General features: G+C 45.4%; 1 protein-coding gene across 4 annotated transcripts in view; it reads left to right on the top strand.

Moving 5' to 3' along the window:
- TBC1D8 (TBC1 domain family member 8) overlaps positions 1-14,524 on the top strand; it is a 438,780-nt gene that overhangs the window by 97,909 nt on the left and 326,347 nt on the right. For all 4 annotated transcript variants that reach the window (XM_029604799.1, XM_029604801.1, XM_029604802.1 and 1 more), the window contains one exon: positions 4,861-4,979. In XM_029604799.1, coding sequence (XP_029460659.1) covers positions 4,861-4,979 — 119 coding nt within the window. The remainder of the gene's footprint in view (positions 1-4,860; positions 4,980-14,524) is intronic.

Below are 14,524 nucleotides of genomic sequence, written 5' to 3'. Positions count from 1 at the left end.
CATGGTCTCCACGCGGTGTGCTATCTTGGTTACCTCGGTTTTTAGGCCCGACATTATTGCCTCCATATCCTTTTTATATTGTGCCATGTCGGCTTGCGGCGCCCCAAACCACGCGGAGAACTCTGCTTGGGAGGGTGCATTGTTGTCCCCTTGCTCGGGGGGTACCGGGATTGCCGCCTCCTCCGGCTCGCGGGACATGTCCGGCCCATCCGCCATTTTGACCGCGCTTCCCGTTTCCAGGTCCGCCGCGGCGAAGGAGAATAGTTTTAAATCTAATTTTTTCTTGTTAGCTGCCATGGCAGCACTTACAGAAGCGAATCCTCGTTTTGGGGCGAAAACCGAGGCCTCAGGGCGCCGATGGAGGCTGATGTTAGGAGCGGGAGGTGAGCAGCTTGAATTCAGCCGTCCGTCCTGCGCGGTGACATCATCCGCTCTATTTATTTAGATTTTTATATTCTGCTTTTCGGTACTTCAAAGCAGATTACATTCAGGTACTGTAGGTATTTCTCTATCCCCAGGGGGCTTACAATCTAAGTTGTACCTGAGGCAATGGTGACTTGCCCAAGGTCACAAGGAGCTTGAACCCTAGTCTCGCTGATTCGCAGCCTACAGCTCTAACTATTAGGCTGCTCCTCTACTCCAGGAACTCAAGCAACAGGCCAGTTAGAAAGGGCCAAAGTGAACAGGTGAGATTTAAGACGTTTCCTGAAGTAGAGAAAATCTTTCTCAGTTTTGACTTCCAGAGGAAGATTGTTCGATAACATAGGGCTTGCAATTGCGAACATACACTTGCGAGTCTCAGCCAGAAGCACATGTCTGAGAGAAGGGATTTCTAACAAATGATGGGAAGAAGACTGAAGACTGTAGTGTCTGGATGATATTTCTGAACAGATGAGGTTAAGTAGCTTAGGGCTATCCCATGAAGGGCCTTAAAGATTCATGTAAAGGTTTTGAATTGTATCCGTCATGTGATGGGCAGTCAATGTAATTCAGCAAGAACTGGAGAGAGATGGTCATGTAGTGGGGAACCAAAGATTAACTGGACCGCAGAAGTTTGAATTAATTGAATGGCATGAAGCTGGGAGTTGGGCAGATCCAGAAATAGGATATTGCAGTAGTCTAATGACAATATTAGGGATTGGATGAGAGTACGGAAATCTGAAAAGCAGAGGAGAATCTTCAATGGGTGCAACAGGCAAAGTTTGTACTAGGAAGCTCACTTAACACACAATTAAGCTCTGGAATTTGTTGCCAGAGAATGTGGTTAGTGCAGTTTGTGTAGCTGGGTTCAAAAACGTTTTGGATAAATTCTTGGAGGAGACGTCCATTAATTGCTATTAATCAAGTTGATTTAGAGAATAGCCTCTGTTATTACTAGCAACAATAAAATGGGATAGACTTAGTTTTTGGGAACTTGCCAAGTTCTTGTGGCCTGGTTTGGCCTCTGTTGGAAACAGAATGCTGGGCTTGATTGAACATAAGAACATGCCATACTGGGTCAGACCAAGGGTCCATCTAGCCCAGCATCCTGTCTCCAACAGTGGCCAATCCAGGCCATAAGAACCTGGCAAGTTCTCAAAAACTAAGTCTATCCCATGTTACTGTTGCTAGTAATAGCAGTGGCTATTTTGTAAGTCAGCTTAATTAATAGCAGGTAATGGACTTCTTCTCCAAGAACTTATCCAATCCTTTTTTAAACACAGCTGCACTAACCACATCCCCTGGCAACAAATTCCAGAGTTTAATTGTGCGTTGAATGAAAAAGAACTTTCTCTGATTAGTTTTAAATGTGCTACATGCTAACTTCATGGAGTGCCCCCTAGTCCTTCTATTATCTGAAAGAGTAAATAACCAATTCACATTTACCCGTTCTAGACCTCTCATGATTTTAAACACCTCTATCATATCCCTCCTCAGCCGTCTCTTCTCCCAGCTTGAACAGTCCTAACCTCTTTAGCCTTTCCTCATAGGGGAGCTGCTCCATCCCCTTTATCATTTTGGTTGCCCTTCTCTGTACCTTCTCCATCGCAACTATATCTTTTTTGAGATACGGCGACCAGAATTGTACACAGAATTCAAGGTGCGGTCTCACCATGGAGCGATTTAGAGGCATTATGACATTTTCCGTTTTATTCACCATTCCCTTCCTAATAATGTCCCACGATGGCCGCAGTCCTTCCGATTTTGAATAGTCTTCCAGCGAGGGAGGATATCTGCGGGAAGGAGGAATTCTGCGCAAAATCTGAATTCCGCAGTAGCACTGTATTCCCCCAGAAGTACCTCTTGTAGCTGGTGTTGTGACATGGCCGCTGTATAGCTTGTTTGAGCCTCCAAGGCTGCCAGGGAACCGCCTGTGCCATCTATCGGCATTGATGGGGAACATGTACAAGCACTGACGGACACACTACCAAGCCCGATATATTATGGATTATTGTAGTAATTAAGTTGTGAATTTTATGTAATTGTTATATGCATGTATAACATTTTGTATATTTCTGTTTTTTTTATGTTTTATATTTTTAATTCTGTAATCCATCTAGAACAGATATTCTGGAAATTAGGCAAAATATAAACTACTGTAATAAATAAAAGTTGAAGACTTTCTTACCTGCCACAAATCAAGGCAATTACTATCCATAACCACTCATGGATGTAGAAGAGTGCATCTTCTAACTGCTCCAATCAGTATACGAATCCTTTGATTCCGTTTCACTTACCTCTTCTGCCTCTATTGGGGCTAGATGTATGGCGTAGCTTTGAGCAAGTAGCATCAGCGAGAATGTCCACGAAAAACTGCCAGATTTCCCCTGCTTAGGGGACAATCTTTTCAGAGAAAACCTACAGGAGATGGTTGCTCAGATTAAGGACCAGAATGTGGCAGTGCAGTCACTCTTGATTGCTCCTAAACAGCCCTTCCGACCTGGCCGTGGCAAAAAAAATGCTATCAGCAGAAAATTGCACAACAGGTCCAACCTAAACCAGGACCTATTTTTTGATCCCTCCAAACAATCATTTCTGACTCTCTTAGTAGGAGGAAGAATGCAACATTTTGTGAAGGAGTGGTGTCAGATCACCAAGTTCTCCTGGGTCCTCCAAATTATTGCATTTCTACTGGCCTCCATCCCTCCCACATTGTTTGGTGCTCCATCTGGATCTATCTCATTTATTGCAGTTTTGCCTGGAAGTCCAGTCGCTTTTCCAACAATGAGTAATAGAACCAATCCCAGCATCTCAACATGCTCTGGGCTTCTATTCCTGATACTTCCTTATCTCCAAAAAAATGGTGGGACTGCAGCTCATTCTTGACTTGAGACTCCTGAAGAAACATGTACTCTGAGATAAATTCAAAATTAACTCCCTTAGCATGATTCTGTCTTATATACAGAAGGATGAATGGATGTGTACCTTGGATCTAAAGGATGTATATGTTCACGTACCCAGCCACCCTTTGCACTGGCACTGCTTCCACTTCCAGGGGAATACTTTCCATTACCAGTTTGGCCTCTTGTCAGTCCCAAGGGTTTTTATGTAGCATCTCATTTCCGTTGCCAAGGGCTATAAGTCTTCTCATATCTGGACTATTGGCCTGTTGCAGCAAACTCAAAGAACTTAGTGCTTCTCTCTGAGCTCAAACATAACTCTTCTACATTGCTTAGATTTCCTGATCAGCTTTGAGAAATTGAGCATAGAGCCCACTCAAACACTCAAATTCATTGGGGCTTGGATAAACTTGATAGAACATTCCTGTCTCCCGACCAAGCAAACACCATGACATCGCTCATCTACAACCTCTCTCTTTTCCATGCTTATCTGCCAGACTGCTTCTAGTAGTTCTTGGGCACATGGCAGCAGCCATTCATGTGGTTCCATTGACCCGTCTTCACATCTCCTACCTTCAGTGGGATCTACGTACCTAGTGGGATCAACTAACTCAACTGCTGTGTTGTCAAGTGCAAATCACAGCGACTATGAAATAGGAATTACAGAGCTGGCAACACCTGTGAGTTCTCAAGGATGGAACCTTTTTTCACTTGCTCCTCTATCAAGTGCTTCTGGTAATGGATGCCTACACTAAAGGGTAGGGAGCATACACTTGGAACCCTTTGAACACAAGGCATCTCAAGAGAGCTGCTATTAAATCAGTCTTCGAGAGTTGAGAGCAATCAGGTACACTCTATCAACCTTTGCACATCTTCTTGAAGGTGTGTTTGTGTATGAGGGGGAAGGGGAATTGGGGATGGGAGTGTTGCTATTGTAAAAGGGTGAGGCGGAAGAAGTGTAAGTCCTGGCTACCCATATTATACCCTTTACGGTAAACAAACTTGCTTTATCCTGTGTCTCTTTTTTTTTTTTCAAGAATATACTCATTCTGTGATGACAGATTTTCCAGATGTTTTCATAGCTGCATAGTCTGCTAGGAGGAAGTTTATAGAGTTGTGCTTGCAGGTTGTATCTTTGGTTGCAGAATACTTCCCCCAAATATCTGTGTAAATGTATCTTGCAGTATAAAGGAAATGTTTGCCTTTTTGGATTCTGGAACTCCTGAAGGGCTTTCCTTAGAGAGAAAGCTGCTTTCCATTCCATGGTTACTCATGAGGGAAACATCTCCATTTCTTGCTGTGTTGACGGTTGAGGTGATATATATTAGGAGTTATATTTTGTTTATTTGTTGCTGTGCGATGTTTTGTAATTAATTTGTTTTTTAAAATTATTCCTTATCTTTTTTTTTCCTATTTAGATTCCCCCACCCCGCCCCTTTTGGAAATTTGCACTCAGTGTAAAGATTGCCTTTGAAAATTTTGTGTACTCAATGGAGTATACTTTTCCAATCTTGCTAACTGTCCCTTTTTCTTTTCTTAGGTGCCACTGTGGAGGAGATAAGTCAACATTGGGAATGGCTTGAGCAGAATCTACTTCACACATTGTCTGTATTTGATAATAAGGAAGATATTGCAAGTTTTGTCAAAGGGAAAATAAAGGTAGATGGATTTTAGAGGCTTTTATTTTAAAATTGGTAACAATGCTAATGAAATGAATGTGATGACTACTTTTTGCTGTTGTGCAGAATTATCTAATTTTGGAAAAACTTAGTTCATGTGAAGGTGAGCATATCTAATAGAGTTGCATTAGAGGATCATACTGTCTGTTGCAATCGTTTTCTGAAAGAGCTTTACCCAAACTAAAATGTTGCCAAAGCCCATGTAGAATTAGGGGTCTACAGAACTTTTAGAAACTATTCTCTGCTTTGCTTTTTTTTTGTCAAAGAAAGATGATCTTTCTGCACATCTTCCTAATCATCGTTTCTCAGTGGACAAACAAGGCAAACAGCTGCATAAATGGGTGACGTCATCCAATGGCACCACTTCGGACCTGCTCTCTCCATACTTAGAAAGGAAACCATTCTGAGCATGTGTGGAAGTTCCTTCGCATCAGCTTTCGGGTGCATCTCCTCAGTCTCGTTTTCTCTGCTGCCGTAGTAGGACAAGTTTTTGGGGCTTTCTGCATTGTGGTTGTGTATTTTTCCAGCAAATTTAGCATTTTTTATTCATTTCTTCAGTTATCTTATTTTTCTTTTCTTAGCGAGTCAAAGAAAAAGTTTTCTTAGTCTGGATGTTTGGGAAAAAGCAGAATGGCTGAACACAGCACTTCGAATCCACGTTCCACACAGAAATCTAAGATCAGCAAACAGAGCACTTTTAACCATTCCATCCGTGAAAACAGCAAGACTTACCCAAGTCAGAGAACGTGCACTGTCTCTGGCCGGTCCCATTTTATGGAACTCCATGCCCCTTGAACTTAGACTTCAGAGCAACCATAAAGTTTTCAAAACACAACTCAAAACCTGGCTTTTCAAACAAGCCTTCAACAAAGAGAGTGGTGCAAGCAGGTAAACAAGAATAAGCAGACACGTAGCACCAAGCTCACAAAATCCAGTTACTACTGGAAATTAGCTCACCACTAATTTTAACTGTAGTCAAACCATAGGATACATCGCTATAAAACATACAATCCCCCAACTGATTTTCTTCATATGCATAATCCTTATAGTAAATTATATTAGTCCATATTGTTTGTTACCGAATAGTACTGGCACCACCTATGTAAATTATGTTCTCACAGGACAAGCAGGATGGTAGTCCTCACAAATGGGTGACATCGAGGATGGAGCCCTGTACGGAAAACTTTTCTGTCAAAGTTTCAACAAGCTTTGACTGACACTGGCACACTGGGTGCACTGAGCATGCCCAGCCTGCAATTATCCCTGTGAGCCACAGGTGTCTCCCTCAGTCTTCTTTTTTCCGCTCTGCAGTCAGCATAGCGGTTGGAGCTCTGTGAGGATTTTTTAACTAATTACCTCATGGAAACACTTAACTTTTCACTTCAAAAAACACTTTTCCCTGCACAGGTCTCCCTCCGAGTACGTTTTTACGACGCTCGGTGAGTACTAATTCTTATTTTTCGGTCGGTTCCTGTCACTATCTTAAGGCTGTTAACTGACTGAAGCCTTCCCTTCCCCCATTTTTCAGTTAGCTTTAAACAGCTTGCGAGTATCTCTGTGACACTCTGCTTGCTTATGCTAGTGGGGAAGGGATTTTTTCCTTAACTTTAGGACTTCTGTAGCTTCAAGTCCTTCGTTCCCTGGTACCCTCACGCAGTCGATACCCTATTGCTACACCGGGACCCTCCTAAACCGCCCTGGGCTTTTATATGTCATCAGCGCCCCTCCCCCCACGGTGCCCTGATGCCTTTATCCATGTTTTTTGCTTTTCAGTGCTACCAGGCTTTTTCCTCCTACGCACTGTTTTTTTTCCTTGGGCTTCCTCGGTGCCGTCCCTACCCGGATGCATGCCATTGACGCACACGCTGTTAGTCACTGCCATGCATACTCGGGTCGCCGCCACCGCTGCCCGAGACACTTTTTAACGATCCCAGGGTCACTTCATCGATGCCACCCCCCCTTTTGGGGATGCCATCGATGCCCCATCCTCCCCACCGATGTCCAGCCCTTTTCCATCGGTGGGCATCGGTGCCACATCGATTCGTCGGTGGGCATCGATGCCGGATGGTCCCCATCGGTGGACATCGATGCCGGATGGTCCCCATCGATGGACATCGGTGCCGGATGGCTTGTCCGTCGATGGCATTGGTGCCGGATGGCCGTCCGTCGATGGCATCGGTGCCGGGTCCTTTTGCATTGATGGACACCGATGCCCAGGTGTTTCATCCATGGGCATCTATGTTAGAATGCATCCATCGAGGGCAGTCGATGCCAGGCTGCTCCCATCGGTGAAATTCGATGCCCAGGTGGGTCCCATCGGTGGGTATCCATGCCGGCTCGATTCCGTGGATGGGCGTTGATGCCAATGCCAGCCTTATGGCTGGCATCGATGCCCATGCCGATTCCAGGACTGGCGTTGATGCCGGGATGGAATTCATCGACTGGGAGATCCATGCCATCGATTCCATACGTGTCCATATCGATGCCACCGACACACGTGTCTGGGGCACCAATGCCATGTACACTTGGAAATCTGAGTCTGTCCAAATCGATACCGTCAACGTCTGTGGCCCTATAGTTGATGCCCGTGGCCATGCCACAAACGGCATAAATGCCCGCCTCCATGCATCGATGCCCTCGACACCTCCGTTTTCCTTCGGTGTCCTTGACGCCCTATTGATTCGACTTCGACTCAGTCGATGCCGGTATCTTTTTCAATAACGGCAATGTTTTTCGATTATTCGATTCCACATCGTTTCAAAGATACCTATGCCACTGCTGTCAGTGCCCGTCACTGTCATCATTCTCCTGGCCAGTCATCGACGATTTTTCATACCCATTTTGATGATATCCTCGAAGCCCCTTAGGTTGCCTTCAATATCGTCAATACCGACATAGCACCGCCACATAATACCCTCGCCTCCTCACATTGCTCCACGCTTTGGGTTCTTTTTTAAGCCCCGTATTAGCTTAAGACACTCCATTGTGTCAGGAGCAGAGCAGGCGTGCTGACAGTTCGTCATCGATCGCCTTCCAGGACGACGAGGGCTTCCATCTCGGCGCTGGGGAAAGACCGGGCCGAGCACCGTGGCACCCATCATCGCCGACATCGTGATCGTCCGCCGCTGACGCCATCCAGCACATCGGTGCCATCCTTCTCCAGGCTGGACAACGCTCGGGCAGAGCGACATCACCACTGCCATCAGCACTGTTCCTACAGTTTTGGCAGTCCTTGGTGATCCAGAACTTCCGGATCCAGGTCCGACAGCTTCTGCATTGGCGTCACGACACATCGAGCCGCTGTGACGAGGGAAGGGAACATGAGTTCCGTTAGGGCTCCTCTGTTCCTGGCGTGCCCCACCGTCAAGTGGTGTGGGACTATGGCCATCTGTTACACTTAGCAGTCTAAACGCCACTCACGCCTGGCCTGTCTCCTCTGTACCTGTGCCACCATACCGGGTTTCAGAGCGAGATGGACGTTTACGTCCCCGGCCTTACCCTCGAGGACTCCGGAGACCGTCGGGGTCAACAATCTTCACCGGCTCGTCTTGCGGCGATCCACGTCGGATGGTAAGTACCCGCTTCGGCGGCATTCCCATAGAGTTGTGTTCTCCCATTCGGACCGTGGTTCGAAAAGTTCTGGGTCATGTGCCTTTTAGAACTGTATTAGTGTCACATATCACTATGTTAGCTATGTTAGCCACAATATCAGGAGAACCCCTCTATCTTCTTGGGATTGCAGCAGGGCTTCTTCTCTTGTCAGTAACAAGTCCCTGTGCCGACCAATGCTCTGACTCTTGGTTCCCTCCCAACCAAGGTCCAGCTGCATTGGCTGATCTGCTAAACATGAGATTCAGCAACCATTGCCCCATGTACAAGTCCACCTTGAGGCCTGGCCACAGGTCTCAGTGTCTCCTTGTACAGCATACAGAAATGCGGGTACCACTTACCGCTCACACACCTGCAGGAGCCTACATGATATCCTCCATTGGGACACCTCCTGGTCTCCCATCTGGTCAGATATCAGAGCGGCCACCCCACCTTGTACCAAAGTCCCGGTACACTCCCCCAGGCGCTACGAAGTGCAGAGGGGAGAAGGGAGGGGGGTTGGGGAGTTTTAATTGCACTATTCTTTCTTTTAACAGAAAATAGTTACTCTCCGCACATCCTGGACCTAAGAAAATCCAACTTTCTTTAGACGTCACAGGTACAATGGTATCTTTGGTTACCATCACTCCATACTGCAGTAAGTACATTATTTTAATGTTTCTATGTGCTTTATGGTGAGTCAACATTACAACCCCAAGCTCTGCCGCCGGCACCAGCTTCGGTAAGTGAACTGTCTCTTGCATCACTGTTGGTGAATGCTGTTTTCTCTGCGGAGTGTAACATCATTCACTTTCCTTGCATAGACTACTGCTAACCACTTTCAGTACATGCAAGGAGCTCTCACTTTTTTCAGGACTCACTATACATTTACTAACTGGGATTACTGTCACTGCCATAAATCCCTTCTGTAACACTTCTGGACACCACAGTCTTAAGACCCTCTTGTCCAGCATGCGCACAGACATTCTGATACATTGTTATATGTCCCTGCGCATATTTTCCATAACCTCAACCTTTCAACTTTTCATGGTTGGGCGATGGGGTTTCTTCCCACTATGCATTTTTCTCATAATTCAAAACTGCTATGGGTTATATTCAGTGACATTCTATACTCAATGGACCTAAGTGGTTTCATTGCTTTCGTCCCTGATTCTTATCCCAGTTCGAACTAGGACCTAGTCTCCTTCGACTCATGCTCGCAATTCCTTAGGGTTATAAAGTTTCTCCTGAAAGCTGTCAACCCATTATGCATCTATTGCACTCCAGCATAGTTTCTCATAAACTTCCTGGACGTTGCACCCATGAGTTATGCCCTTATGCCTTCCAATACTGCTTTTGCAACAATTCTTTGTGCATACAGACAGACAGCATAGGGACAATGTGCTTTCCAACTCATAAGCACGCACAACCTCTTAGCTGCTCTGCTAGACAGCTGCGCAGCTCTACCCTTGGCCCTTGTTCACTTCATGCGTCCTTGGGCCACATATCTAAGAGATTTAATGAACGCTCTATCTGACCTTCTCCACGTAGGTTCTATCCTCTCGAATGGTCTCAATTACATGTGTACAGGGCAAATCTTTTAACGCTGAGTTTAACTAAACTTTCCTCTGCGTCTGCATCATTCCATACGATGCACAGGTTCTGCTCCCTACACATGTTTCCTATGCGTTCCCTTAGATGCCTTTTCTTCCATCAAAGGCCTCTTCAATATATCTCTTCTGCTGCCTCTCGTAGCCAGCATTCTTCTAATGTTGAACTGGGATGGGGTTCAGTATTCTTTTCCCCACTCCCTGACTGAGATCAGTATGCTTCCCATACTTCTCAATCCATCATATCAGTAACCTTTTATTCCCTCACCAGTCAGTCCCAAATCATAGACTTACTGATGTTCTTAGGTTCTGGTAGCGTCACAAAACCTTCTAAACATAAATCTTGCCGTTTAATATGGCAGGCTTTACCTCCTGACGCTAAAAAAAAAAAAAAAGAGGTATTACCCCTTTTACTTTTCCACCATTTTTTCTTACTCCCTCGGATTCTGTTCTCCAGACATCCTCCACATAGATACACCTTTCTCTTAGGAGGTGTATCGTTTTGGGAGTTGGGTTCCCGTTTTCGGTAATCCTCTCTGAGTCGGCTTACCATGGATTATCCACTGATCAAGCCGCCTCTATTTCTCTAATCACGGAATGAACATATATATTCTCCTTATAAGTCTCATACATTCTACGTTTGAGCCTTTCCATTCCTCTCTTCCACAGTTTGGCAAGGGAACTTCTTTCCCTCTTAATGTCATTCCTGCCAGCAGGGTCCGTGAGTTATGCACTCTTTCCATACTCACCTGACTCCGTTCCTCTGCCACTGAGTAGTTCTACGCATTCAACTTTCTATCCTTTTCAGGTAGATGTTGTATCTCCTTTCCTCAGGAAATACTCTATTAATTTTTCCTAACCTCTCTCTCTCGCCCTAGGGAGAGACTGGGTTTTCCACATTCCTGGACAGTAATGCTGCGCTTACATTCTATCTACATTGCACTGCATTCCATGTGAATTCCACTTGACTCTTTCCTTCATGCAAGGGTCAAGCTGCTACTTCCAGTGGCCACACAGACCTAATCCTTCTGATTAAGTGGTCTATATTTCCTTTCCTACCAACAAGCAGACATTTCACTACAACACTGTGGGTATCCACATACTGTTGTGTCCGTCTTAGCCTTAACAGCTTCCCTTTGGTTACTGCTGCTTGTACTTTTTTATCAGGTTGCAGCCTGGAGTCCTCTCCATACCTTCGCAGCCTATTATTGCTTACATTTGACTAGCCGGCATGCTCCATGTTTGGCCAGTCCACCTACTCTTACTTTTTTCAATTCACTACCCAACATCCTTCCACGAACCCATTATGGTGTTGCGGATGCCCTCCGTTCCCATTTCCACCTCAGTCGTTACGCCTTTGCGCATCTGCGGTGTATCTGGTGCATTCCCGGGCATCCTCAGCTCGGTACTCACCCATTTGTGAGGACTACCATCCTGCTTGTCCTGTGAGAAAGCAAATGTTGCTTACCTGATGTAACAGGTGTTCTCACAGGACAGCAGGATGTTAGTCCTCACGAAACCCGCCCGCCACCCCGCGGAGTTGGGTCTGTATACTTTTATTTTAGTTTCGCTTGCGCTTTTTAGCTATAAGACGAGACTGAGGGAGACACCTGTGGCTCACAGGGATAATTGCAGGCTGGGCATGCTCAGTGCACCCAATGTGCCAGTGTCAGTCAAAGCTTGTTGAAACTTTGACAGAAAAGTTTTCCGTACAGGGCTCCATCCTCGATGTCACCCATTTGTGAGGACTAACATCCTGCTGTCCTGTGAGAACACCTGTTACATCAGGTAAGCAACATTTGCTATCCATATTCACTTGGATATTGGTGCACTATTGTAAACCGTTATGATGGTAAATAACTTAATGACGGTATAGAAAAACTCTTAAATAAATAAATTTCAAGAAATGCAGAAATGTGACCTGCATAAGTTCTGTTTAAAATGCCTGCTAGGCATGTGCCAGGATGTCTCCTAGAGCATTGAAAATATTGTCAGTTAACTTTTCTTTTATCCTTGAGAGAATAAAAGCTTCAGGTTTGACTACACAGGTGCCTAAAACAAGGCCAGACCTAAGTTACTCAGATGTTGAGAGAGGAATTTGTCATTATAGTCACACAAACATAAAAGAAAATCCTTGCAAGAGCATAGGTAATCCTGCCACAAATGGCACAGGTCCACCACTTCTACAGAGCAGACCATGACTTTATGTTCTGATGCAGGACCGGTGGCGCTATTGATGCCAGGAACTTTGGCATCGAAAATGTTGGTATCAACCCACCCCAGAACTGTCAGGGCTGCCTTCTGTGCCGAAGACAGCACATTATCTTCTGTGCAGAGAATGGTGCCAAATATAATGCTTAAAAAGGCATTAGAGAAAAGTAGGCATCTTTTGGAGGAATAGTCCATTTCAGAAGATCCCATTTTGGGGCCAGAATCGGACAACTCTTCAGGCATGTTTCCTCCATATAAAAACAGTTCATTGTTTGTCCAAGGAATGTGGCATGATTTTATAAGACACAATGGGCCAGATCTTAAAAGATACATGCGGGCTTTGAACTCCAGGTCCCAAGCTAAGGACAGTCTTCCTTGGATTGAACTTCTGTTTTGCAGAAAGCACATTCCTCTAGGGCCGGTCAGGTTTATGCCCTGCCTGGTTCATTTAAAGACTCTTCAATTTCTGGCTGCCTATATGAACAGTGGCTTTCTTTGTGTCCATTATCCACACAAAGGGCACAAAAAGAGAGGGTCTCCAATGCCCTGTTTCTGGGTTGTTCCTGCCTCTCTGAATTCCCCCTTTTTTTCCCCAGGTTGCAGATCGTCGCTGCTTCAGAGCGTTATTTTTAAGTAGCTGTACTTCTTCCTCAGGCGTTGGCTGGGTCACCAGCTAATGTCCATAGGTTCGCTTGGCGAACCTATGGACATGTGTTACTTGAGACCGCACTTTGTGCTCCTGATTCTTACTGAAATTACTTGTGACACAGGTATGTTAACTGTTGGATTTCTCGTCTGCCTTAATCTGACCCAGTGGTTATGTATTGGTCAATGTTAAACTCTTCTTTAGTCACAGGTTGTTGTTAAAATTATCCCCCCGAAGCAGCCGGACTGGCGAAACACGGGTCCGTGTTGGGGACTGTTGTTAAATACTGTGGTTCACTGAAAGGAGTTACCGTGTTGAAATAAAGGAACTTTAAGTGCTACACTTGACCAAGTAAAGTCTTATTTGCGCTTTTGGTGTATACAACATAGGTTTGTTTCAGCCATACTGATAGTCCCTTGTCAAGTGTCCTTTCTGTCCATAGTTAAAACATGTGTACGAGATTGGTGTCTGGAACAAGAGTACGGAGGCTGAGCCCCCCCTGTCTGAGGTTCGTTGCTGAAGTCCTCTAACTTGTGTACCATGCCAGGGGACTGTTATGGGTTGTCTGTCCAAGCCCTTTATGCCAGCAGGCATTGACTGCCTGGTGGAAGGCTTCCTGTGCACTCTCCAGAATGAGGCCATTGGGTCAGTCCAGACCATTTAGGAAATGCTCCAGGAGTATTTGATCAGCCACTTCTAGTCCTGACCTTGCCTCTGGATGGAGCCACTTCCACCTAACATCTTTCAAATGATGAAAGAGGTTTCTGGGGCTCTTCCCGGGCAGTAGGGCTGCCCATCTGCATTGCTACTGATAGTATTCTGGGAAGTACTCTGCCCTCTACAGTTTGGCAGCCTTGACATCCTCATAGGAAGCCCTCCCATCTGGATTAGCAGCCTGTGTTGCCAGTTAACTTTTGCTGGTAAACAAATTTGCCGAGTAAGTAGTCCAGCTGGTCTCCGGCCAGGCTGAGAGGCAGGCGGTCCGTTCAAAGTTCTTTAGAAAGACCTCCGGGTCCTCTTGTCCCTTTATCTTAAACAGGATATGCAAAGGTAAAGATGCCTGAGGTATTCTGGATGTAGTCGATTGTAGGGCCTCAGCTAGCTGCCAATTGAGTTAATTGGTCTTGTAGCTGTTGCTGGTTATCTGTATTTGTACAGCATTTTTGCAGCTGTTGCTGTCTTGTGGCCAGGACCTGTATTGCCTGCTCTATTTTATTTCCCTTTAGGGCCAGTTTCCAAATGGATAAACACACAAGGCAGGGAAAACAAAAAAAAAACACCTGGCGACCTGTGCAGCCCTAACTTACGGTACTATTTGCCCCTGACTGCTCAGGCGGGGATAGTGCCCTTGGCCTATTGTAAAAACACCAGAAATAAAAACTGCAAGCAGGTTGTTCTTCTTCTTCTTGGAGGCTGTAGGTTTTTACTTGTGCTTCCTGCTTAAGCAAAAAAAAAAAAAAAATCCCAGAA

The sequence above is a fragment of the Rhinatrema bivittatum genome, chromosome 5 (assembly GCF_901001135.1).
Source record: "Rhinatrema bivittatum chromosome 5, aRhiBiv1.1, whole genome shotgun sequence".
Taxonomy (NCBI): domain Eukaryota; kingdom Metazoa; phylum Chordata; class Amphibia; order Gymnophiona; family Rhinatrematidae; genus Rhinatrema; species Rhinatrema bivittatum.
Note: the sequence above shows the minus strand (reverse complement) of the source record. Positions and strands in the feature narration are given on the sequence as shown.